The 27,958-nt window shown below is 41.6% G+C and overlaps 1 protein-coding gene across 2 annotated transcripts in view; it reads left to right on the top strand.

Annotated features, from left to right (window-relative positions):
* Positions 1-3,649: 3,649 nt before the first annotated feature.
* ece2a (endothelin converting enzyme 2a) overlaps positions 3,650-27,958 on the top strand; it is a 76,333-nt gene continuing 52,024 nt past the window's right edge. The window contains exons 1-3 of one of the 2 annotated variants that reach the window (XM_034103720.2): positions 3,689-3,728; positions 4,906-4,989; positions 5,073-5,237. In XM_034103720.2, coding sequence (XP_033959611.1) covers positions 5,078-5,237 — 160 coding nt within the window. In that variant the 5' untranslated portion in view covers positions 3,689-3,728; positions 4,906-4,989; positions 5,073-5,077. Of the gene's footprint in view, positions 3,729-4,905; positions 4,990-5,072; positions 5,238-27,958 lie in introns of both variants that reach the window. The other variant, XM_034103719.2, reaches the window with a different exon arrangement.

Genomic DNA, 27,958 nt, shown 5'->3' with positions numbered 1-27,958 from the left:
AATCACTGGTATTACTCTGACTTGTGCCAGCATGAGGGTTACATAACATAATTATGATGCAGCGGCAAACCTACAGTTTACAGTATGGGTTTGTAGACTTCAATTCAACACACTCAGCAAACCTGACGAACCCAGCAGGAGAGTGTGTGGAGAATATTTTTTGAAATGCTTCAAACATTTCTCAAGTCACTCTTTGCCATTTGTTGCATCAACCTGCTACACATGCAGGTCATTGGCTTCAGTCTGATGGTATTTAGAAGGTTTTTTTGGTATTTTTTCAAATATGTATGTATTAAACTGTGAATCAGACTGCAGTGCACTATGTACACATGACAGCCATACTGCAATTTAGAACAGTAGAGTATCTTGAAAAAGAACAACAATGGCAAATAGAATACATTTTGAGACTCGACAGTAAAAGTCGAGATGTAATAATGAAATAAATGAAGGTTGAATTCCATAAACTACCTCAGTTTTATTTTTCATTCAGGCTCACGGTCTCACTGTCATGGCTAACTGGATCACTTGGCTAGAACAGATACAGTACATTGTTAATGTTGTTAGTTACACCGGCTGTGCTACACAAAATGCTTGAATTGCCCATCATGACATTACCCAATAATCCATTGCAGGTTACAGCTCATGTAGGGCTCAGAGCACTATTGCCTTTTGGACATGTAGGTTCCTGGGATTTACATTTTCTTTATGCCGTGACGACAACAAAAGTTACAAAAAGCACATCAGATATGGAAAAACAACAATCTAGAAACACTTAACAAACCATTTAAAGATAATTCCAACTTGTGTGTAGAGAGGACTGTAACTTTATTGCAACACCATTTCTTGTTAGAAGAAATGATTTTTCGCTTATTTGCCTGAAAGTAAATAATAATAATAATGATAATAATACATTAAATGTATATAACGCTTTTCCTGGTGCTCAAAGTGCTTTACAAGCAAGTAAAGAAGAAAAAGACAATGACAACAAAAGTAAAAAAAAGTGCTAAACTAGGTTGAATGCGAGGGGTACCGTTAGAGGATTAGGAGTTGAAGGCAAGAGTTACGTTTTGAGGGATTGTTTGAATGTTATGAGATGTGATGAAATGAGATGTGAGACATAGAACCGTAGCCGTGTTCAGTCGCTCGTGTGGATTGTTTTCGAAGGCATGGGGAATGACCTACAGTATTTTACTGTTTAGGTAAAAGCATTTTTAGAACATAACAAAGAAATGTGGACTCTAAAGCTTGACACTATTAGCATATTTAGTTTCATTGAGCCACCAAATGATCCTCAACATTATGCCTATTTTTTTTAATAAACAAGTGTAGTCTGCCTTTTCATATGGTATTAGAAAAGGATGAAGGAAATGTGAAGTGCTTTGATTCTACCGAGATAACTGACACTCCTCCTTAATAGTGGATTAGCAATAAACGACTGCACACCTATATACATTTAGAGTATTACGGTTTATTACAGTTCAGTGAGGGTGACATGGAGGGATATGCATAACGTTTTTCAGTTTGGCGCTTGATGCACTGCAGGCAGAATGACTTCCCTCTGTGAGCTGTTAGAAGGATGCAGGATTAGCCTCTCTCAGGGGAGGCAGCGCAGCCATTTATGAGCCATTTAGGTTGCTTTGACACAGAAAAAGCAACTGTCATTGATGAAGATGCATTGCATTTTATCTCCACACCACTGTACTTTCTAGTAATAGATGGAACAGGTGTTCTAGTGTGATTGCCAATGTGAGCCAATAACTTTAGCTGCAGACAACTTTTTAATGTCAGATAATAAAATAGAATGAACATTGTTGAGTTATCAGGGAATTTCTTACAGCACTAATGAACAATATGCAAAAAATGTGATCCCTTAAAAACAGATACTACCATCTATACAGGGGGATTCATGACATTACTTTCCTGCAAAATAAACCTTTGTTTATTTCATATAAAAAAACCTGTGGCTTTTTGTGTCTTTTTCTTTCTTTTTTCTTTTCTTGATATGGTTGGTGGAAGAGAGAAAGAAAGTTCCAACATGAAGCTGTTCACAACAAGGTGCCTGTCTCTTCTTGAGTAGCTGGGTCATTATTTCTGGAAAGATACATTGTTGTTGAGTTTTTTTTGGCTTTTAGAGCACCAGAAGACGAGTGCCTTTAAATGATCATGACCATTATATTCAAAGAAGGCAGACAGCTCTATTTCAGATTATTCTTATACTGCAAGCTTTAAAGCTTCTTTTTTTTTTACAATATATTGCCAATATTTGTTTATTGCTGACATTTATGTTCCCCCAATATTCAATAGAGTTGCAGTCTCATCTTTACAACGTAAAGTGTGTTATTTTCTTGTAGTCATGTAAAATGTTTTCAAAGTTGTTGATGTAACTTTCAAATTACACTTCTTCCTTCCTGTCTAATCGTGTAAGTGTCGAATGTTGTTTTTGTCATAAGCGATTCCATATTTGTTAAAAATAACAACTAAAACCATGGTTTTATGAAAATAGCACGATGCCCCACATTGCTAAAGCGCACAAAATACGACATCCTTCAGATGCCTTTGCAGTAAAGCATAGTTATCATCATGATAAATGATCATTGTGTTAAAGTTAAGCGCAGCAGATAGAGTCTGAAAGCTGTATTTGATGTGACAGACGTTTTTTTCAAAGAAGAGGGCATTCGAGGATCAGGGCCTCAGTTACTTGGCCATCATAGGAGAGGAGAGAAGAGCTATTGAGAGGAACACAACTTTAAAGTCTTGTTTGAAACAAGATTTAGGTATTTCTTCTCTGGTGCAGTTGGTTGGGGATTTCTCTGTATGCCACTCTCCAGGCTAAATTCCACCAGTGTTAGTAACCCTGTGGACACACTCCCTGGTCTTTTCTGCCATCTACAGTCACAAGGAGGAAACTACAATAATATCTTGACTGGAGGGTTTGACCAAGGGGGATCACCTTTCACCGTTTGGCCTTGTGGGTCTCTGGGAGTCCCAATACCAATACAGAACCAAATTGTAAGGCATCTCCATGTTGCAGATGTAAAAGCTGTGGAGGATGGGAGGATGGGGTACAGGTTTGTGATTGCCAATGTGAGCCAATACATTTAGCTGCGTCCACTCTTTAATATCAGATAAAATAGAAAGACCATTGTTTGGTTATTGTTATGAAATACCACATGGTTTGGAAGCTATTGGAAAAATAAACATATAAAATATAAGGTGGACTAAAATGTTAGACAATGCTGCATTGATTAGGATTCATTTAGAAAATTATATGGAAGCAATTGGAAACACTCAAGAAGTTTTCCACCAAAAACATCAATACAGTTTTGCATTGATTTGTTAGACTCAATTCATTGACATGGATTTTACAACAATTCTATCTCACCAAATTAGGTAGATCTGTTTGATTTTACATGGAGTAGGCTATTATTTGAAGCATCTTACATGTGGAATGAGTTGTAAATTACAATGCCCCTCCTTCTCTGAACCATAGATGATTTAACATGTTCTTACTTCAGTTCAAACTAATAATTCCTCTAAAGACTGTGAACTTGAACTCCCTTTAATTTCTCACCATGTTTCCTTCTGTTGCTGATGCTTAGTAAATGCGCACCCTCACTGTCTGCAGCGCTGTAGCTTTAAGGTTGGGAAACTACAACACGTGGATTTCGGCATAGTTACGCCCCGGCGTTTTTACTGATTCAAGAGTCACTGGTGGAAACGAGGAACTCGTAAGTAGCCACATAATACTATGTAATACAAAACAAATTATTTATAGGATGTGTTACAGTTTTAAATCAACTTTATTGAGAAACCATTTGAATTGAACTGCCTGCCATATAAAGTACGCATGCGCAGTGCCATGCACCGGGGCAGGACCATTTCAAAGATAGTGTACAGCGAGGGAGTTCAAAACGACAACACAACCCCAAAGTTTCGGTTTATTATGTTAACGCATGCTTAAATTGCTAACGTTTGTGCTCGTTTCACTATCTTATCTCACTACACTTACTTTAGCACCGCGGCATAAAGACCCATGTCATTTCAGACCTCACTAGATAAAGTTGAAACTAGTTGAATGGTGAAAAAACTTTACGAAGCAACCGGAGAGAGGTTTAACTCCCAGTGAACCTTACAGAGAAACAATTATGTGTTTGTGTCTGGTAAAATATGATTTACTGCTACCACTATGAATACAAGGTGGTTGGAGGAAAGGTTAGCTGCATTTGTAGCGTGTGCGAGCAAGCAATGCAGCTTCGATCCTACAGTCAAGCGAGTAATAATAGTCAAAACATATCACAAACTGAAGTATTTAGGAAAAGGATAGCCATAACTTTTGCAGGCAGCTAAAAACAAACAACTATCACAGACGTTACGATACATAAACCATTCACATAGAATACAACGTAAACTACTGTGAGTAAGCACTGTCAATAGTAATTCTCAATCACTATAACGCCTTGCTTAAAAAAACCTGCAGATAAGAAAGTGGTCAGAACAGTGAAGCCTATAAGGGAGCATCAGATTAAAGTTATGAAATGAACACAACATAAATCGACCTATCCAAATTACACACAACCAAATAATAGAGGATAGATCATTATTATGGTCTAAATATTTACAGCTTACATTTTGGACTAATATTATCTTCTTATATCATTGTCAATGGTACACTCTGTACAGCTCCTTTAAAAAAAGAAATGTTATAATATATGTTTTTGTTTGTTTATTATGTTACTGTACTACTCTGCTTCTGGCTTCAATGTTCATCTTGCATAGATCAGTAGTTCTTTGAATAATGGGATATACCATGTAGGCTACAGACATATGTCTTATCTAGCCTCTAAGAATAAAGTGTTTGGAATTGAGTTGAATCACAAACTGAATTGTTATTTGGTTATGTTATAGTCCTCTTGGCATTTGGGCGGTATCTTCACATTTGACCTGATATAAACTAAGCAAAGGAAAATTGACAGCCTGGCATTGAAACAGGTAGATGTACACAGTAAAAGCAGTTCTTCCTTTTCTGAAATTGATTCTATTCTGATGTCTTTGTTTTCATTGTTACATCACAGAGAATATGGACTACCTGCCGGATGACAACTCCAGGTACAACGACGTTGACTACTGGGATGAAAGATACAAGACGGAGCAGAGTTTTGACTGGTTGGGCTGCTTTTCCAAATTCAAGCACCTTCTGGAAAAACACGTCAAGCAAGAAGACTCTATACTAATACTTGGTGAGTGGCTTTGTTATTCTGATTGAATGAGGTACAAAGTGTATACATCACTCTAAATCCTTCTGGACTACTGTCACCACTTTGGGGTTTCCCTGTTAGAGTCAAGCTAATAACTGTTGTTGCTCTGAGCCCTCTTCCTGTCTTCTCTCTTGGTTCTGGTGTCAAAGGAAAAAGTGTCCGTGACCGTCTGTCATGAGAGTTGAATTAATTTAGTATGGCTGTCAATGCTGTCATTAGCATCACTATATTTAAAAAAAAACTCCTAGGCAGCCATTGTTATAGACTCTTCCTTCTGGTTGGTGTAGTAGAAAAGGCCGTAGTACTTTTATTTCTATAAAGTATTTACTGATTTGACACCTGTACTGTATGTGGTATTATCTAAAAATACGAATTTCTGTTGGCAATGCATCACCAGATTTATTATGAGCCATAATCGGAATAATTGTTTGTTAGATATGTTGCCTGACATGAAAACTTGTTTGTGTTAAACACATTTCGTGCCAATGTAATCTTACTATCTTTACATTTTTGGGAAATGGACAGAAGTTTGTAGTCTTTAAAAAAGACACAGTTCAGTCGATACCGAAGAAAATGGTAAACATCAATACTCGTCCCTACTCTTTATCTTTTGAGACATATTACACTAGATTCTGGTTGCTTAACTGATGTACAAGATGCATTGAAAGAAAATCCTATTAGCTTTGTGTTATATAATCATACAACATATTCTGTATTCTCTCTGTGAAGGGAAGATGAGCTTAGTTTGCCATAATCTTTTAGCAAAGCGACAATTTATTGCTCAAGAAAGTTGGGCTTTGGAGTGAAATTTCCCAACTTGTCCACAAGGTGTCATCAATCCCTTACAAATAGAATCAGTTCTGGAGCACCAAGCATTACCTGCAGTACCTGATTCTAAAAGACCCTGCTGCTCAGTAATACATGTGAAGCAGGAACACGGTGTTGTGACTGCTAAACAGAGTAGACCTGTATGTGAATTGAGCTAAATCTAAAGCAATGGGTTTAAGAGCTAAAAGCTGGTGGATTGATTTAGATATTTATTCAAAGCCAGAGTACAAATGTATCTCTTCATCATTTCTATATTAAATATTTATTTGCCCAGTGATGATTCTAAAGAGTGTGCTGCTTTAGAGCTTTTCATTACAGTGATTTGTGTTATTTATTATTTTGTGATCAAGCTTTCAATATGAAATACAGATTTTGGATGTTTCAAATAAATCTTTTTCAGTAACATGTTTTTTTGTTCATCATCAGGATGAGTTATACACAGATGTATTTACTCTTACAGCTTTCAAAGCTTTTGTTGTAACTGTAATACCTGAACAGAAATATAGAGGGATTTGGTGGTCTATTTTGTTCTCCCAATGTGAGCCATGTTTATGGCACGTGAGTTTGTGTGTGTCAGAAATGTGTGTGTTTTGAGATCTTTACTCATCAAAACCTCCGTGTTTTGCTATGTAATTCCTGTTTAAAACTACAGTATACAGACAACTTAATTATAGCCGGAGATCTTTTTTTTTTATTTAGCCACGCTTGTCAAAACAATGTGAGGAGCATGACATACAGACCCTAACGGACAGAGCCTCACTTTTTCAGTGTGCGTCATAGACACACCTACAGCACAGGCGTGAGTGGGCTAAGACACTCTGGAGTCTGATATATAAAATATCTTCTCTTGCCTCTCTCCTGCGTTGCACTGCAGCAGGCAACACCAGTGCACACCGCTTTCTGCACACTGATATAAACCAATTAGAAGCCAATATATCGCACCCCTCCTGGAGGACTTGGAGGACATATGCACAGATAGGCAGTTACATCAGGGAGCCCACTGTGAAGATGTGTAAATCCTCACGTGTTAGCAAAGGCATGAGGAGCTCTTAAAAGCACTTAGATATCACCACGCTTGATTAAAGGCTTGCCACGGTTGTGCACGTTTCCCTGCTACCCTCACTTGTCAAATCGGTAAATCCAGAGGGACTATTTTCTCGTTAAAATGATACAATAAATTACCATCACTATAGCAGGACCGAGGCATAATTTGGCAGAGAGGAGGGAAAACGTAAAGGAAGAATTGAGGCGCCACAGTGCCTAGAAAGGAGAGATGGAAGTGAGGTAAATAACTAATCAGGTTTGGGCCACTCAACTGTCTCAGATGGAGGTCACTTCCATTAAGACAATCTGTACAGCACTGATGGGAAGATATAAGGGAGGGAGGAGGGCTTGGATGAGGACAGCTGGAGCCCTGCATGATGATGACCATTTTGACGTCTTTCTCCTTCCTCGGTTTACACCTGTATTTGTCATAAATGTTTTTCATTTTCATGCATGTATATTGTCAAAAACCTGCTTTTACCTGTTCTGTCCCCCGCCTTATTTACACCTGCTTTTTCTCAAGACAGTCAGCATTCGGTGACCCTCTTCTGCCTCTCTGTAAGCCTCTGTCCTTGTCATGAACTCTCAGGATTATCTGGTTATAGTCTTGAAGTTAGGATTGATCCTGCTGTCTCTGTATGGAGTTGTGATAATCTGAAATAAACCTAAATAAAGTGACTTTCATTATCCGAGCATGCATGATTAAACATTAGTGGGATCTCTTCGGTTTTATGTTTGGATCAATAGAGATTGTGGCACTACTGAATCAACTTTGGTCACTGACCAACTTGATGCGGGCATTAGGATCATAATAATTCTACAAGACTATGATTGATAATTGTTCTTGGTTTATTCAAAGCCTGATATAGATATATTACTTGTTGTCCAAAATCCGGTAATTGAGCCCCCCGATAGTACGTGATCTCATGTTTCTTCATGATCATACATTTGGGCATCATAAGTATCTATTTAGGATCTGTTTTGTATTTACAGATACAGTTCTGATGTTCACTCTATCTTGTCCTCATGTGTTCGACAGTGAACTTGTTAGAATAATGTTTTTTTTATATACCTGCTTTTCCAAAAGCACTGGAAAAAACGCTAACTGTGTTTTTTGAGTACATGCCGTATTGATCTGCTCGTCCCTTATGACTAAGAGGTGGTCAAATCATTCATAATAGCACATCCAGTTTCGAAGCTGCACTGCCCACTGTTACGTCCCCAGCTCGCGTAGGGTAAAAGGGAAGCAACACGAAACCAGGTGTTCTTGGTAAGAGGTTGATTTTAATAATAAATTCAAAATAAAGATGTAACCAAAAATACAGGCTCTTAAAACCAGCTATCTGTTCACAATAACGCTACACAAAACAAAGGCCACAGATTATCACAGGCATAGCACACTATGGGCACTTAAGGCTAAAATAGTGAGGAGTCTCGCACAAGTTCGACGCCCTCACAAATCACAGAATACACACAAAACACACACCCTAACTAACCACTGTAGCAGAACTAGCGCAGAGCTACACAGAACGTAAGGAGAGCACCGAGAGACGTCTGACACAGATTCAAACCTCTCCTGTCTAACTGAGATGTACACACTCTTGTAAGAGTCCTCGGAAGGTGTGGGCAGGGATTGGTGAGTCGGGCCCGACCTGCTCCAATCCAGATCTTCGGTCACGCCTACCGGAGGAGGGACAGGAAACTGGCATCCAATGGCGTCCGGGCAACGGCACATCTCATATACATATAACATACACAGCTGAAAACAATCCCAGACAGGTTAACGAGCAGACAGCAGCAGCAGCAGCAGCAGCCGTGACACCCCCTCCCTTAAGACACAAACTCACAGTTTTGTTAACCATGTCTACTACTAAACCTACCTAATAATTCTGAAGGACTCTAAAAGACTCAAAGGAAATCTCTATACACAATACACATAACAACCAGGGTCGTAACACCCCCCCCCCCCCCAACTAAAAATCAAACATTTCCCCCTAAAGAAAATGTTTGACCTCTCAAGGACTTACGGACTCTGAAGGACTAACAAACTCATAAGGACTCTGAAGGACTAACGGACTCTGAAGGACTAACGGACTCTGAAGGACTAACAAACTCATAAGGACTCTGAAGGACTAACGGACTCTGAAGGACTAACGGACTCTGAAGGACTAACAAACTCATAAGGACTCAGAAGGACTCTGAAGGACTAACGGACTCATAAGGACTCTGAAGGACTCTGAAGGACTAACGGACTCTGAAGGACTACCGGACTCTGAAGGACTCATAAGGACTCTGAAGGACTACCGGACTCATAAGGACTCAAAATGTGCCTGACTGCGGCTGCTCTTTGTGTTTCAGCGACAAACAGTTGGCGATGACATGCCCAGGTTCGCGACAGTAAAACACTCTACACCACAACACGATCTGGCAAACATTTCTTAAATTCTTCTAACAGAAGCAATTCTCGCAGAGAAGCAAAATCATTCGCTTTACATGTTGTGACCCATTTATCGGACATGCTTCCCTTTTCCCTGCCGAACTCCACATATGTTTGTCAGTCTCACGGAATACCGGAACCAAAGAAATATGTATGCTAATATCAAAGCCAACAGAATTCAAGTTAGTGGAACTCGGTGTCATACCTGCGGGTGGGGCTGGTGCGCGTGTCTGCGCATCCAGCTCCAGCTTCCTTATTTCCAGCTGACACTGTAGCTGTGCCTGCCCGGCCCGCTCCTTAGCCTATATCTCGAGACGTGCTGTGCGGACTTTAATCCTCACCACATCTTGAGAGCCATCACTTGCCGTGGATAGTGCATCGAATCGAGGAAGTGTACCCGGCGTCTCCCGCTGTGTACCTTCCTCATCCTGCCCTCCCGACGCGCCAGCAGACAGGGATTCCCCGTCAAGCTCCTGTGTGAACTCTATATGGGCCATGGTACCATCAGACACAGCCAGCTTTGATTCGCCGGACAACTTAAGGACACCCCGTTCCACCAACTGATCTATGACCTGAGCCTTAAGCTCATCTTTTACCACATTTTTCTTTACCGTGAGACTAAAATGATCTGCGATCTGAAATAAATGGTCTTTGACACTTGTCTATTCCTTCAAGCGAAGGACATAATTCAACTGACTCGCAGCCAAATAACGCTATTTAACCTAAGCTTACAAATGTACCATCTGATTCGAATTTATCAAATTACCAACCCGATTAGAAATGACGAGCCCCCAAATATGTTACGTCCCCAGCTCGCTTAGGGTAAAAGGGAAGCAACACGAAACCAGGTGTTCTTGGTAAGAGGTTGATTTTTAATAATAAATTCAAAATAAAGATATAACCACAAATACAGGCTCTTAAAACCAGCTATCTGTTCACAATAACGCTACACAAAACAAAGGCCACAGATTATCACAGTCATAGCACACTATGGGCACTTAAGGCTAAAATAGTGAGGCGTCTCGCACAAGTTCGACGCCCTCACAAATCACAGAATACACACTTAAGCACACACCCTAACTAACCACTGTAGCAGAACTAGCGCAGAGCTACACAGAACGTAAGGAGAGCACCGAGAGACGTCTGACACAGATTCAAACCTCTCCTGTCTAACTGAGATGTACACACTCTTGTAAGAGTCCTCGGAAGGTGTGGGCAGGGATTGGTGAGTCGGGCCCGACCTGCTCCAATCCAGATCTTCGGTCACGCCTACCGGAGGAGGGACAGGAAACTGGCATCCAATGGCGTCCGGGCAACGGCACATCTCATATACATATAACATACACAGCTGAAAACAATCCCAGACAGGTTAACAAGCAGACAGCAGCAGCAGCAGTGACACCACTCAGACTCCCACTTTTCCACAATGGCATGAGGTCAGTGTTGTCTCTGCCTTTAAAATGATTTAGAGTTGCTTATTTAGAGGGCAGTATCATTTATTGGCATAGTAATATGAAGAACCAAGGGTAAAAGTGCATGCAAATGTACAGAAATATGGAAGTAGGAGGGGTTATCAATAGGCCCACAGTTATAAAACACATATATATATACAACACCTGCACATTCCAGTTTTGAGTTGGAATGTAAACTCCAGTATTGATGATAATGGAATGTTATTATAAAATCACTTTGTGTGTCACATATGGCATTATAATGTGACATAACAATGCTCGGTACGGAGTAAAGGCCCGGGGGGGATGTGTGTCACTGCATTGCGTCAAGCTTTGCCTGACCCTCCACGTAACCTGTGGGCAACATTACGGAGCATTAGCGATGATCACCTCACACACCGTCTAGTTCCCACCTGACACACAGCCACCGCTCTTTCTTCCTCGTTATTTTATGGCTTGCTTCAGGCTGCTGCCAGTGATGTAATGACCCCACATCTCTCAGTGGTCAGCGCTCATGCCTCGCTCCCTAAGGCGAGGGGTGATGATGTAATTGCTCTGTTCTTCTGCACTGAGTGGAGCTGAGGTGTGTGAGTGTGTGTAAGTATGTGTGTGTGTGTGCTGGTTTCCTGGGAGTACCGTACGGCATACCATGTTCCTTCCATGTTTACATCAGTGCACCAGGTTTAGAGGGCATGTTGCAAAATCTCCACAGGCACACCAAGAACATGTGTTTTCTGTGGACCAAAGCACTTCTAAAACGTGTTTTGGTGTGTCTTGCCATCAGTGCACACATTTCAGAATCTGATTTTTTTTTCCCTAAGTGCTTGGTCATGTCAAATAAGTAATTCAGAAGGATAGCAAATGAAGCTTTCTCAGAACAAAACGCATACAGATACATGCACAAAATGTTCTGTACAGTCTGTATTTAAAAAAATGTATTTAATATTTAACCACTGATGGCTTCATCTGTATGTTTTCTTAATGTAAGGTGAAGTCATTGGTTTGTTGCATAGGAGAGGCTTATAGCTGGGTATTATTCGGTTGTTTTGGTAGCGATTTTCTAACTGCGTGCATGAATTGATCCATATTTTGTTCTTGACATCTTTTAATTTACATAGTCCACTATTCTTTTTATATTTAAGACAAATGATTAACAGAGAGTATAAATTGATAATGAAAATCCTTTTGAGTGCCGCCCCACTGTGCATGTAATAGACTTATAGGGTGTGTTTTACCCTCCCTAAATATCCTGCACTGCTGCTTCTATTTAGCTCACCCACTCACATCAGTGCCCAGTCCCTTTGGGCTCCTCCAGCTCCTGAGGGTGATGTTAACGGTGTTTATTGGCAGAGGAATAGTGAAACACCATGAGTGTGACTGGTCAGTCCGCTGTTGTGTAACTATGTATGGCCCAGTGCCTTGACAACAATGACATTGTGCCTTTTTATAAGGAACATTACCGCATGCTAGCAACAATTTAAAGTCTCTCCTCCGTCACTGACCCGCTCTGCCTCTTGCACGCACCGTCTTGCTCATTCATTCCTCACACCCTGCCCTTCTCCCCCCCTGCCCCTCCCTCACGGCCTTCCATCACCTCCTGATGCTCTCTCACGTCCTCTATTTCATCCTCGATGTCTCCCCTCTCTTTTTCCTCGACCATTGCCTCACTTATGCCTCCACTGCCCTCCCCTCTAACTTCTTGTCAGTATTTGGTATCAAAGATGTCCACCGGTGTGTCAGGAATCAGTCCATCTATATATAGATGGAGCGGAGGTGTTTACTGTGTGGAGATCTGTGGGAGCTACACTTTTCACAGGAGTCCAACTAACTCTCTCTATTATGTTGAGCTACGGCTCATTCAGAAATTGGCAGGAGAGACTTGCACATCTATTGAGTATCTATCAGCCACTGCTGCTGTTATATATCGTTTCCCCCAGTATTTAATGTGTTTAATACGTAATAAACAGTATCAATATTGAGAGTTGCGCTCTTGAGTAAATCTCCAATGATTTGACATGTCTTACATATGTTTGTGTACTTGTGTGCCCGTATCACTACGTGCACTGTGAAGACACTATGCTGCGCATGTAAGAGTTTACTGTTTGTAAACCTGCAGCACACATGGCACAGGAGGAACATAAAGGCGGTGCAGGAGGATTTTATTGCAGCGTTAATAGGGAGATCTTAGGTGACAGTCCTCACACACACACACACCAAATGCTGATGGGATGGAAAGTCACTGGCAACACAGAGAGCATGGGGGTAGAGTGAGAACGATTTGAAGTCAGGAGTTATGTCTCAACAGCTGATATCAGATATGCTGTTGCATACGGGAAGTTAATCCCTCATTTCTCCATCTGAGTTCCTACATGTTTCCATGTGACCTTTCCCACTTTTTCTCCCCTCACTGGTATCACTCACGTTTTCTTTCCCTCACCCCTCACCTGTATTCTGTCCTTTTCCTCCATCCATTTTCACTCTTCCTCCCCTCTACTTCCATATGGTGCTTCATCCATGTCTTACTGTCTGCACAGGCTGCCATGCACACACCTTCTCCTAACACTTGGAATAAAAGCAGCAGCGAGGCTGGGAAGAGCGGGCAGCTTTCAGGGGAATAATAGAACCAGCAGACATCGGACATTTCCCGCTGGCTGGTGGTGGCGCACGTCTGATCAGATAGTCTTGTATCACCCTGCCCCCCCCTGTCACTGCCCCAGTTTGTGCCGGCAGTCTCCATCCAGCTTATTCACAGCGGTGTTCAACGAATATATCAGCTTTATATAATTAACAATGAACTAATTGTGAATTGATTGCGAGGTCTGAGAGGCTCTGACAGTCTGACACATTTACACGATGATCAGACTGATCACGTGGTCTTGCTTAATGGAACAGGAGAATTGGCATGTCTGCTTGAGTAATCAAGAACAGCAATGAGGTTGTATTAGTTTTGGATGAAACAGTAAGCAAGCAAATGCAACTGAATATACAAGGGAGTAGAGGTTGTTAAATCTGCAGTGTCCTCTGGCTTCAACCAGAGGTAAGTTACACGCATGCACACGCACCATATATATGGTCTACGACACAACATCTGTATCACCCGCACTGTCTGTATTTACCTAGGTGTAACATCTGCAGCAGATACAGAACTGCAGCAGATGAGGTGTTTTGTGTGAATGGAGGATTGGATAAATGAATGAGTAAATAAATGAATGAATGAAAGACGAGGAAGAAGAGAGGGTCATTTGAAGCAGAGGGATTTTTACCCCCCCATCCCCTCCTCTCTCTCTTTCTCCTATCCCCCCTCCCCTCTTCTCAGCATCATGATTGGCTGTTTTCAGGGAGCCCTCAGTATGCAGCAGTCAGTAAGTCAGTAGGGGCAACCCTGCCTCCATTCCGCCCCCCCCCCCTCCCCTCCTTTCTACTTTTTGCCGCTGTAAGGAGTGGTGCTGTGTATGAATGAGCCTGAGAGCCGCATAATGTGAATGAAAAATAAGAGGGGGAGCTAGCAGATAGCGGTGATAGCTGAATGAAATGCAGCAAAGCAGGGAATACAAAAAATGGCGGAAGAATGTTGAATGAAAATCACAAGTGTGGGATGTGAGCGGAAGAGGCGGTGTGGGTGATAGGCATGAGAAGAATGTGAAATGTTAATAGAGCGATAGCAATGCTCCAATTGGTGTGTGTGTGTGTTTGTGTGTGTCCACCCTCACAGGTATGCAGAACAGGGAGGATGCCTGGATCAGTGGCTGCTTTGCCTATTATCCAACGGGAACCTCCACACACACACACACACACACACACACACACACACACACACACACACACACACACACACACACACACACACACACACACACACACACACACACACACACACACACACACACACACACACACACACACACACATTTCTCTGCAAGCTGTTGCTCCGTGTGTTGAATAATAACGGGGTTACCCGGGCAACCAGGCTAAGATGATCGATGGGCCTGTCCCTGATAAACAGAGCACAGAGGGAGTGCGCTTGTGTGTGTGTGCATGTGAGTGTGTATTTGTGGTGTCGCAGTGGGAGTTTCTTTGTTCTGGGACAATTACAAGGTAGCTTATTATCAAATATATTACAATCTTAGTGTGTGTGTGTGTGCGTGTCATAGACTGCACACAGAGAAACATGCTCACAGGTTCCATGCGTGTGTGTAACTGTTAGCGTCAGAAGAGGTTGCTTTGTGTGTGTGTGTGTGTGTGTGTGTGTGTGTGTGTGTGTGTGTGTGTGTGTGTGTGTGGATCTGAAGGATTTTTTTATTTTTCAGAGAATGGCTCTGTTCTCAGTGACACTGAACGCCCTTGGTGAGAGGGCTTGTGTGCAGGCGCACTGTGTGAGTGACCACACACACACACACACACACACACACACACACACACACACACACACACACACACACACACACACACACACACACACACACACACACACACACACACACACACACACACACACACACACACACACACACACACACACACACACACACACACACACACACACACACTCTCTCCTGACTGTTTAAGTGCTGTAGTCATGAGGGTTAGCTTGCATGTTGAAAGAGCGTTTGGATGAGGATGACGGACAGAGAAGTAAAAGAGATAACGCTTAACAGAGATATAAGTAAGACTGGGATCCATACTGTAACATATAACTTCACATATTGGAGATAATGGTTAAATAAGTGGAGACACTTACTGTACGGACAAAGTATTATTTTAATTAGAGATAATTGTTTACAGTATGTTCTTTTTGTACATGAGGATGAGTTGATTACCACATTATCTGATGACTTAAAAAGGACTCTATTAAAGGTGGGGTAGGTAAGTTTGAGAAACCGGCTTGAGATACACTTTTTGTTATATTCCATGGAATGCTCTTAACATCCCGATAGCAATGAATATCTTCAGTGCTTTGACAAAAAATCCATAAAAAAATGTCATCTGTGGAAGCCGTAGAACTGTAAAAAGCAAGAGCGGTTATTTTAGCCGGGCCGGCTAAAGTAACTGGATGGCCTACCAGCCTGTCAGCCTTCCATCTGTGCACAAACTTATCTCGCGCCCTCATTGGTCATGTGCGCGTTCGTGTGTGTTGGAGGAGGGGCTCTGTAAGGAAGTGGCAGATTTTTTCCGGCTGTGTATTTTCAAATTCTAGCGCACTCGAGCTGGTTTCTCCAAAATTACCTACCCCACCTTTAAGGGGCAGGTTACCCAAATTCCCCAAAAACAACAACCATGCAATTCTTTTTAATGTGCACAGGGGTTTGAGACGTGTATCTCCGAGATATCTGCCTCCACCCTAATAATACTAAGGCGGTGATTGGAATTGAGATTGTGTTGCTTGCAGTGTTGAAGCATCACATTTCAAATTTCATCAGCAACATCTTTCTCTGGAAACAATGTCCCCAAGAAGCTGGATGATCCACCAGAGGCACTGTCAGGAGTGTTCATTGGGACATTTTGAACAGTGAAAAGTAATTCCAATGAAATCTGGTCACCTCAAGGTGAACCCAATTTGGGTGGAGGTAGAAATCTCAGAGATGGATGATTTCATGGCAACACACCACAAGAGGTTAGTGTGAAATTATTGTTTATTTGTACTTTGACTAAACTGGAGGTTTTTAAATGGTCTTTATTCTAAGACCCCAGTACACAGTACAGTTCACAGCATCTTTCTGCGTAACCAGTCCACATAAAACAGTCCCATTTTATTAATACCGTATTTCTCAGTGAATTATTTCAGTGTAAGCTTTCATGGCACTCTGAGGAAGTAGTCTGCCGGAAAATCATTGGTTTTATGTTACGAGCACCATGTTCTTACAAAACTGTGCGAGTGTCTGTTGAGGCTGGGGAATAAATTGGTTATTGGCATTCACACAGCTCCTCTGTCTGCACTGCACACTGCTGCATCACATTACCCTTACTGCCTCCCTCCCCTCTCTCTCACCTCTCTCTTCCCTTCCTCCCTGTCCCCTATCTACTCCCCCTCCCGGCCAGAGAGGAGGAGTTGTAAGGAAGAGTAGGAAGGAAGAGAGGCTGCTAAGAGGTGCATCTGCAGCCAAAGTCTCCTCTCAGGAGCTGAAGTGTCATCCTGGAGCTCGCTGTGCATTTCTCACCCTCAAAGAGCGGTCATCTCTGTATTCAGAGTCGCTCTGCCCTTTTGTCATGAATACCAAGAGACAAGCTTCCGTTTTAGTGACGATCACCATATGTCGCAGCACAAAAAGTCACTTCTTTGTGACCTTGTACACCTGATGTTGTTTTACCCCATGTAAGAAAACATCTAGCATAAAGACTTATAAAGCTTCTAGAGAAATACCTGATGTCATTGTGCTCATCATATACTGCATATGGCTAAACATATGACAACATAAACAATACAGATGTGTTTGATAAAGGGACAATGGAGCACATGCTGTCGTGCTTAAGCCTTACTAAGTTCTGTAGACAACACACACACACACACACACACACACACACACACACACACACACACACACACACACACACACACACACACACACACACACACACACACACACACACACACACACACACACACACACACACACACACACACACACACACACACCATGTGTACACACGTGACTGTGTAAACAGATTTAGGTCCCCACAAGTATAGTAATGCTAGGACACACACACACACACACACACACACACACACACACACACACACACACACACACACACACACACACACACACACACACACACACACACACACACACACACACACACACACACACACACACACACACACACACACACACACACACACACACAATACTGTTTGTTGAAAGAGAGTAAAACTGTAGAGATACTGCACCATTACCTAAAGGTCTTTGTGCTTGTTTGTCAAAGAAAAATATATTAGGAGCGCTTGATGCAGTTGTTCGTCATAGAGACAGCTATGCACTGTGTTCAGAGTCTGAATGGCGTCATTAGCCTATCATCACATAGCTGTGAGCAGGGAAAGCCCTGTCAGCCTGGTAATAGCTCTGTGAGTGCGTCATTGTTCTCCCGATTGCATTTAGCACTCTGCAGTGACGCACTGTTGCTGCAAGCCAGCCGTGGCAACGGAGAGAACTGTACAGTGCAGTCACCTGTGTGTACGTGTGTTTCCTTTACCAGATAATCATTTTTTGTATGTCTTTTTTAAAATGAAATCTTTAATAGAGTGAGGATATACAGAAGCAAACTCAGGGTTGCTTATGTTTGTTGCTGTAGGGACTGCTTTCAGTCCACTGTCTGAGAAACATAAGAACAGATGCAGGCTGTTGTTTTCAGAAAAGGTCTTAAACCCCTATGCTACCTTCCCTACACTAACAGACACAATTAGCACTTTGGGGAGCATAAAGCGTCTAAAAAAGGCAGATATTTTAATGGGGGTATGGCGGAGAACAAAATGTGGCTTAATAGTGAGGGAATACAGGTCTCACGTTCACCAAGTGTCACTTAGCATCTGCTTTATGTGTAAATAAGCCACTGTTTGCTAGCAACCGTTCATTATATCTTTTAAACGGTGTTGTGAGTGATTCCAGCTTGATTCCTCAGCCAAAAGAATCACTTGCTGCATGTTTAATATGTCATCTAGTATTGTCATTCATAGCATGTTGACATCACATAGCAGGGAATACAGATGTTGTTCATGTTATACCAGAGTGAAGCCAAGTGCATGGTCAACCCCCATCAGAATTAGTACATTACGTCACATTGGAGATGGATTTGAAGAGTAAACTAGAACAATCATTGTACATGATAATACTCCTTTGCCATCTGTCTCCTTCCTCCCACCTCAGTCAGTTATCTTTTACCAGAACCTTGTATTGCAATATCTTCCACATATGTCTCCAAATCCCCTCGTCATCCTCTCCTGTAAGACCATTACTGCAGCTAAATACACCAGGGTCTTTTTCCTTTTTCTGTGTGTGTGTCCAATCGGCTTTTTGGTAGAGCGCCGTCTTTGTGAGGCGGTCCCCAGCACTCTTACATAATGCTGCATGTAATGCTGCAGGCACTGACTAACAGACTTGCACATCCACCTCTGCATTGTCATGTCGGCCTTTACAGTACGTCTGTCTGTTTGTTTGTCACTACCTCCTATGTGCTTGGCTATCTACCTACTAACTACTGTGTTGCCACGTTTTTCTTTTGGTCTTAACTGCGAGATTTACTGCCTGAGCCTCTCTTTGTCTGTTTCAAATTCTCTGTCTGTCTTCATCTTTACTTTATTTTCTGTCTGCCTCTCCATCGTCCCTCTATATCAGTGTTTCTCAAACGTTTTCATACCGAGGACCACTTAACCAATAAAAAAACACTCGCAGACCACCTAACTCCACAAATATCCCAAAACACATCGTTTTTCTAGAACAGATTATAAATCGCCTGAAAATGGTACAACATGGCAACATGTGGGACGAAGGTGTTGCCCTGGGCTATATCATGCAATAGAAAGTGAAACTTAAGCTCACTCCATTGCGGAGATATTCCCGTGAGAGTGCGGACAACTTAAATGTATGTATTTATTTCAAATGTGAAATGTTACCAATATACTCACGGACCACTAGGGGGCGCTCACGGGCCACCAGTGGTCCGCGGACCACACTTTGAGAAGCACTGCATCTTTCACTTCTGCATACCAGAGTTAGTTGGTCTCGTGGTGATATTCTTATGTAACGCTTGCCTTTTGCACTCTCCCTTGTTTGCAAGACATACAGACACAAGGGATAGACGATTCTAGATCAAAAGAGAAGGTTCCTCCACTTAGAAATAAGATTACTGATTCCTTTTAGCATTTTGAGGGAAAGAAGTTTCGAATAAACTTCCTTAACTCTTCTTGGAGGATTTGTCGGATGTTGTGATTCACTTTTAAAGGTTCCAATTTCTCCAATGTTTGTGTGGGTTGACAGCTGCTATTTCCTGGCATTTATTTGTGATCTTCACAGCTCTTCATATTGTACAATTTGTTCATTCTGCAGGTGGTTGTTTACTAAAAAAGTCTGAGGCTGTACAGTATTGCAACACTTTCTCATCTTTTAATAGCTGTGTGTTCTTCTGCTCGTCTCATTTTGTTCCTGACTTTGTTGATCCTCTGAGGCGTCCCTCACTGTGTTTCTCCACTGTTTTTTTAGATGTGTCGTGTTTTCATGTCTGCCACCTCTGCACTGTTGTAATTTGATGATAGGAAGTTTGATTACTCGAAACAGATGTCCCCTGCTAATTCAGATAAGGCTGGATGATATTGCATTAAGCTAGAAATCATAATTGCCTTGCTGCGAGATAACGTATACAAAAGTAAATACACTATAAACACATCTGAACATTCACACTACCATCTCCATAGTGATATGGAGAGTCAGAGAGGACCTGCTGAATCAAAAGCGTCCGGTCCTTGACCAACTTTTATATGAATGGCTCGGCTATGATTGCTGCTATAGTGATGCAAGCCTGGCACCGTCTGATGAGCTGACCTGATCTAATGGACATATTTGATTTCACAAACCAGTGTCACGCATCGCAAAGGTTACACTATATACTGTATACATTATAAACCAGACCTGGTTGTAATGACTGAGGTCATGTTTTAATTTCCCTGACACTTGATTGATGATGATGATGATGATGATGATAATTGTGCTCTGTCAGGTACTTGGCATTGTTTTTGATATCCTGCTGTTTTAGACTCATAACTTGTTGATCAGTTAGCATGGTAAAAGTTCAACCAAAAGCAAGGTAATGAGAAGTAGGGTGGCATGATAGGAGGATAATATATGAAAACATTGTTGAATATCAAGATATAACTTGTTTGCGACAGATATTGAACTCTACTCAGTTTTGCCTCAAAAGATGCTATCTACATTTTATAGGGCAGTTTTTCTAACTAAAATGATCTTTAATATATATATTGAATATATTATTAAACAATATATAAAAGAATGAATTCTCGTCAAAATGACCCAGGTTATAGTTTTACGTCAGTCCTTATGTAATAATTGAGCCCTTCTTATTAGCAGAATAGAAAGCGCTATGCAGCAGTCCATGCTTGACAAGGATTCATGAACAAGTACAAATGAAACTAATACAGATCCCTCTGATGCTTTTCTGTCGAGGACAATTGCTGTCAGTGCTCCTTCTATGCATTGTCCGTATATATTACTGTGGGTATCAGTGGTTGGATGAACTGACCAGAAAGAAAATGAAGCCTTTCAGTGAGACACGTTAGAGAGTACAGGAGGCGTAGATGAGGTATATGTGTGAGAGAGATTGAATTGATTAATAGTGGAAACCACTCAGTGCTGACTCTGGCTCGCTGAGAGCCACCTGTCGCTTCAGTTTCATCAGCGCACATCACTGACTCTGACGAACTGGACCTCCTCTCTGTACTGCCGGGGGCACGGTGCCAGGACCAGACCATTATTATTATTATTATTATTATTATCTGAAAATGTAAAATATGAACTATTTTATTTCACGTTATATTGAGGTGTTAGGACCCACAAATATAGTAACATTTAAAATTGTACAATAATCATAATTGCTCATTCCTATTTGGTATATGTGTCTAATGAATAAACGGTGTTCTAATGGGTTTCCAGAACAAAGACTTGGATAATTAACCAATTTCCAGAACATTTAATAATCTTTTTAGGTCATTTTTCCAGCACCAAAAACTCACCAGTTCTTGTCTCTTCAATGTGAATATTTGCTAGTTTCCTTTGTCCCATATGATTATAAGCTCGTCGGGTAAGACTGTTAGTTGAACAAAGTTGTTTAAATATATCCGTTCAGCTTTGGGAATCATGTGTCTGTTTTGTTACTATACAATGATTAATCTCACTCCAATGTAATATGTTTCTTTATGACTCACGTGTGTAACAGGATACCAGAGAGAGACAGGCGACACATCAACAACAGTTAGGAACTGGAGCTAGATGTATTGACATTTCCCTTTTTAGAGCGGACATAATAATCGAAGAAGTCAGGGAATGATGCCCACAGGCTCCACTGCTTGGCATGATCCCATTTCATTGGACCCTCTCTTCTATTTCCTCTTTCATCACAGCTGTCTCTCAAAAGAAACTGGTGTGCTCTCTGCTGACATCTTTTAAAGAGTTTGTGTGGCCGAATTGAAGGAAGATGATAATTAGGATTAGTGATGCATGGTTGAGTGAAAAGGTATTTTAAGGGGAAGTTTTACATTTGGACGGAGGATTATCTCATCCAGTGGTGCTAGGATTAGCTAGCGCCATTAGAGCATAGCAAACAACTGTGTTTGCTTGGCCCATATTAGCCTGTACAGGGAATCGGAGAGCAGATGGTCTGCCATGGTTTGTAATGCTTTGTTCATTTCACCTGAGAACAGGGGCCTTGCGTACCCCCTGCCATCCTTCAACACACCAATGAAGAAAGAAAAAGAGATGGATTGTACGAAAGCTCTGGTTAGTCAAGTGAGACGAACCCACCAGGTTTAAATCCAGTTTTCAGTTTAATGCAACACTTAATAAACACAATCCCTTTGATCCCTACAGTATCAACTAAAGAGTCTATGAGAGTAACTCAGAGACAAACCCAAAGCACCATTGCAGAGTCAGTTTCTCTGCCTGTTGCCATGGCTACCTACTCCCCAAGACGATATTTACTTGAAAACACATAGTTATACATTAACTGGACTGTGGGGTTGTAATAAGGAGGTGGGGCTGTTGTTTCTCAGTGTGAGGCTAATGAGTGGGAGAGCCTCCGTTCACCAGGGCTGTATCATATGCTGTGTGCTGTGTGAGCATCTTGCTGATCCCACTGAGAGATGAAGGACTTTGTAAAGCATCGGCATGCAAGTGACCACTCGTTAAGCTCCATCCGCCTTAGTTACTGTTGCTATGACTGTCAGCCCACCCCTCTGGCATTGCACGTATGCGGTTTACAATGAAAATAGTGGCAGTAGTTAGTAACTGTTTACTTTCTCCCCTGAACGTTGTTGCTAGCAGATTTGATCCACTATAGCTAGTTTATTAAGCAAGTGGTGTTGCTGTGACTATTTGCACTTCCAATGTTTCCTGCCAACCCATTTTAAAACAAGAATCTCATGTTAAACATTATCTTTCCTGTGGTATTACTGACTTAGGGTTGATTTGACCAAACACAATAAAGTCCAGGACACAGATCGCTAATGTTCCCCTTAACCCTGGTGGCTTTTTAGTGAACAGTCATTGAACCTAATTGTGTTTTATGAAAAAACAAGTGAAAATATGACAGGAGGGAAGGAAGAAAGATAAAGAGAGAGTTGAGCTGCAGATTTGCCCAAATCCCACTACTGGGAGTCTTTCCAGACCCGTGTTCTCATGCAGATTAAATCACTCGCACTTGCACACGCACGCGCACGCACGCGCGCGCACGCACGCACACACACACACACACACACACACACACACACACACACACACACACACACACACACACATTTAAATGAACTTGCTGTCCACATAAACCCAGAGCAGGCTGTGCCTGCTGTGTTACGACGCATGATGTCTCACTCTCTTTCAGCACTGTGTCCACACCACCGACTCTCTAGATGTCCACATTTGTTTCCCAGCTGGAGAGCTTTCCACAATCCCTGTAACAAAACATGGCTCTTAGTTCAGAGAGCCCAGGTCCCATTTTACTGCGGTGCTGTGCAGTAAATGTGGTTCCCTCCACAGTAGGCAATGCCTCTTATAAAGCTGTGTGAAAGTGCTCAGCCCTCGACTGTTCGATGATTCTCTCTGGTTTGATACTGTGCACATTTACATTTGAAATGCATTAACGCATCCACCATGTCATCTATATGTTGTAATGTTTCATATTCCTCTCATTATCCTTGCCCTCCTCATTATTTCTCCTATCCTGAGGGTTTACTTTGAATTATTGTATTCACCAAGTGTTCGTAAAATATTTCCCGACACCTCTGCTCCCTCCCAGGTCTTCTCCTTAAACTGCTGTTTCACTCAGTCCTTCAACTCTGCCTGTTTCTCCTTTTCGTCCTCTGCTGCTGTTTTAAGATGCTCCTCACGACTCATGGTAACTGATCTCATACCTCACCTCTCTGTCTCTCTCTGTGCATGCCCTGTGTTCTGCTCCGTTTCTACGCCTGACTACATGTATCTGTCTTTCTGGCTCACAGCTTTTTGCTTTGTATCCCTTGCAACCTCTTCTCCTCCGGGATCTGCAGCTCAGGTTACATAATAAGAGGTGGAAGGAGGATTGGTGGAAGTAAGGTGCCCTGGTGACAATTTTCGACCCATCTCTAAACTTCCTTTTATGTCCAAAATCTTAGAAAAATTGGTACTGAAGCAGTTGCAGTCTTTCTTAAATGTGCATGGCATTCTTGAGGTATATTCCAGTCTGGGTTTAAACCCCTCCACAGCACTGAATCTGCTCTTTTAAAAGTTTTTAAGGACCTGTTTTTAGCTACTGACTCTGGGAACAGTGCTGTTCTTATACTTTCAGACCTTACAGCTGCCTTTGACACTGGAGATCACAGCATTCTCATTTCTCGCCTGCAGCATTCTGTGGGAATCAGTGGTACTGCTCTAGACTGGTTTAAGTCGTATCTGTCTGAAAGAAGTTTGAATGTAAATCTTGATGATTTTACTTCCTCCCCTGCTCCTCTCCCGTACGCCGATTTTATTTTCCCTGTACCTGCTCCCCCTGGGCGCTATCATTAATAAATGTGGCGTCTCATTTCATTTTTACGCAGATGACTCGCAAATCTACATGCCCCTGAAAATAAATGACCCAAACCCTCGTCTGTCTGATTGTCTGCAGGACATCAGAGCCTGGATGGCCTTGAACTTTTAAGAATTCAGAGAAAAAAAGACAGAGGTGATAATATTTGGACCCAGTGGTGGTCCCAATGCCCCGCCTGTGCTGGATTCTCTTGTCCCATATGTGAAACCCATTGTAACAAACCTGGGTGTACGGATTGATCATGATTTTAAACTATAGACAAACAGATCAATTCTGTGGTAAAATCCAGCTTTTTGCTCTGTGCATTCTACAGCTGGTCCAGAATGCTGCTGCATGCCTCCTTACAAGGACAGGCAGGCGTGAACATATTACGCCTGTACTCGCCTCTTTACACTGGCTACCAGTCAGTTTTAGAATCCAATTTAAAATGTTACTGTTTGCATACAAAGCCCTAAACGGTTTAGTCCACCGTACCTGGCAGATCTTTTAAAACCATACACACCCACACGGTCACTGAGGTCTGCTGACAGACTGCTTCTGGTCGTCCCAAAATCAAAGTTAAAGCAGCGAGGAGACGGAGCCTTTTCTGTTGCAGCTCCAAAATGATGGAACGAATTGCCCCTCCAGGTTAGACTTTCTCAAACTCTGCCTGTTTTTAAATATCGTTTAAAAACCCACTTCGTTTCCCTTGCATTTACAGACCAGGTGACACTTGTGCTGTTAAATGTGGGTTTTTATCTTATTAGTGTTTTGTATTGTTTGTACGTCATGTAGGAGAGTTTCTCAGTCGGTGGCTTCTGATCTGGTTTCATTGTCTCGTGTTTTACATTTGTTTCATGTCCTGTCTGTTTTTTATGTATGTATGTGCACTTTGTTCAACTCTATTGTTTTTAAATGTGCTGTAGAAATAAAGTGGATTGGATTGGTGCTATGCTGAGAAGCGCCAGAGTTATTGATGCTTGACACGGCACATCCGGAGTCTTTTTCGCCTAAGTTGCATGGATGAGTATATATGCACTGAGATTACATACTATTTAACTTTCGTGCAAAAAGTGCTAAATGACACCCCCCCTCACCCCAATTAGGCATGTTTTCACATACTACATCCAGTCTAGCTCATTTCATCTGACATCTGGTCTGTCATCCTCTTCTTCCTCTCTTTCCTCCTCCCTCTCTCATCCCTTCATCCTCTCATCTCTATCATGATTACACTTTGCTGCGCTGACCTACGATGATGTAACTACTTTTTGGCAGCAGCCTTCACCCTCGCCCAAGCATTAGATTTGTCCCATCTTCCTGAACCGCCTCCTCTCGTCGCTGCCTTCCACCCCCTTTTTTTAAGGTCTTAATCTTGTTCAGGATGCATTTCCAAGTAATTGCTGAAGGGGGTTAAGGGCTAGTGTGATTGAGATTGACAGGGAGAGACAATTTGTTTCCAGATAATTTGGTCCTCCGGTTGTATGACCACACACAAATACAAAAAAAGAGAGAGGAGAAGCTCTGGAAGACGTAGATGTTGATCCTGTAAAGTAATGTTTAAAATGATAAGGGTTAATGGCACTTATCAGCCTCCACCTCTTCGGCCATTTCTTTCCAACCATCATTTTCTCAGTTATATTTTGAAAAACTCTGTCATTTTTCATGCTACATGTTTCTAGCTGCTTCGGGACCACAAGCATCTCAGATTTGACTATTTCAAATAGGTCTGTGATGACGGATTCCCTCTGTGAGAGAAACAACTGTCCAATCAGTAGAGGCTCAGTAGGGGACGTCATTTCCTACATAGTTACATTCATAAAAACATTGTATAGGACCAAAACATCTGCACAGTTTCTTGTAAGCTGACTGACAGATATAACAGCTCTTAAAACTCCACGTTTATGTGATTATGTGGCAACTGAAACTCAGCAGCACTGATGAATCACTTCCTATTTACTAGTTTGGGGTGAAACAAGCCAAATGAGGCTCCTATGTTCCCTCTTTGATATCTTATAAGCAAACTTAAGTGTTTTTGTGGCAGTCACCCATCTTAGACAAATGAATGTGAATTCAGACTTTGAGTTATTTTGTACTATAAGGATGTATTTAAAATGTCTCTTTGTGGGTATGCTAAGATTGTGATATATTAGCTTGAATTCAATTTTTTGGGCTGTTTTGCAATAAAGCCATACAAATCTCTACATTTGTTTGACTAATACAGAAAACATCTCTACCCAAAGACTGTTGTCTGTAAATACTCGACGCAGCCGTATGAACTCATTCACTCATCACACAGTTAACTATTTGGATCTGATTGTCCAATTCCTCATGCATGGACAGCCCTGGGTCGTGACGAATCATCTGTACACATGTTTATGAATTACTGCTTATCTTCAGAGAGAAAATTGTCTGGCAAGGCTGTTCAGCTGTTGATCCACTAAAACTGAGGGGAGGGGCTGTTTTTTTTTTTAAATAACTGGTTTATATAAAGTCGTTTACAGAGAAATGAGAAATCTTGTTTGAATTTGTTGCGTTGTTTCAGGGCCGTTTTTTTTTATTACTATGTAAAAAGAAAAAATATGTTAATGTCTCAGATTACACAGTCAGATGGTCCACATGGTGGAATGTGACGATGGTAAACGTTTTACCTGCCAAACATCAGCAAGTTAGCACCTTCATTTTGGACATGCCGTCTTATTATTAGCCACAACCTCACACATAACTGTTGTGTGGCAATGGAATGTAATGTGTTAGCAAAATGAATATATTTGTTTCATTAGGGTAGCTGGCTAGTTAGTATCTTTGCTATTATATTTTGGTATCAATCCCTCAGTGCCAAAGCACCAGTTACAGTAAACTAGAAACATTGTAAACAATGCTGTTAGCCATGTTATATGAACAGCTCATTAGCAGAAATCTTTAATCATTTGAAAGTAGCCTCCATCGGCTGAAAATGAAGATTTAAGAATATGAATGAACTAGTTTGAATAATATAGCATGATTTACAAGCGGCTGTGTATATGAATCGGATAATTAAATAAATCTTTCTCGCGTATACAGTAGGTGGTGTATGATGCCATACATATGACTACAGGTCTCAAACTAAACGTTATTGTCTGCTTCAGGCCTGCTATGTATGTGTGGGTGTGTATATGTATGTTTTAATGACAACACAACATTGAAGT

This window comes from Pseudochaenichthys georgianus, chromosome 17, assembly GCF_902827115.2.
Source record: "Pseudochaenichthys georgianus chromosome 17, fPseGeo1.2, whole genome shotgun sequence".
Classification (NCBI taxonomy): Eukaryota; Metazoa; Chordata; class Actinopteri; order Perciformes; family Channichthyidae; genus Pseudochaenichthys; species Pseudochaenichthys georgianus.
Note: the sequence above shows the minus strand (reverse complement) of the source record. Positions and strands in the feature narration are given on the sequence as shown.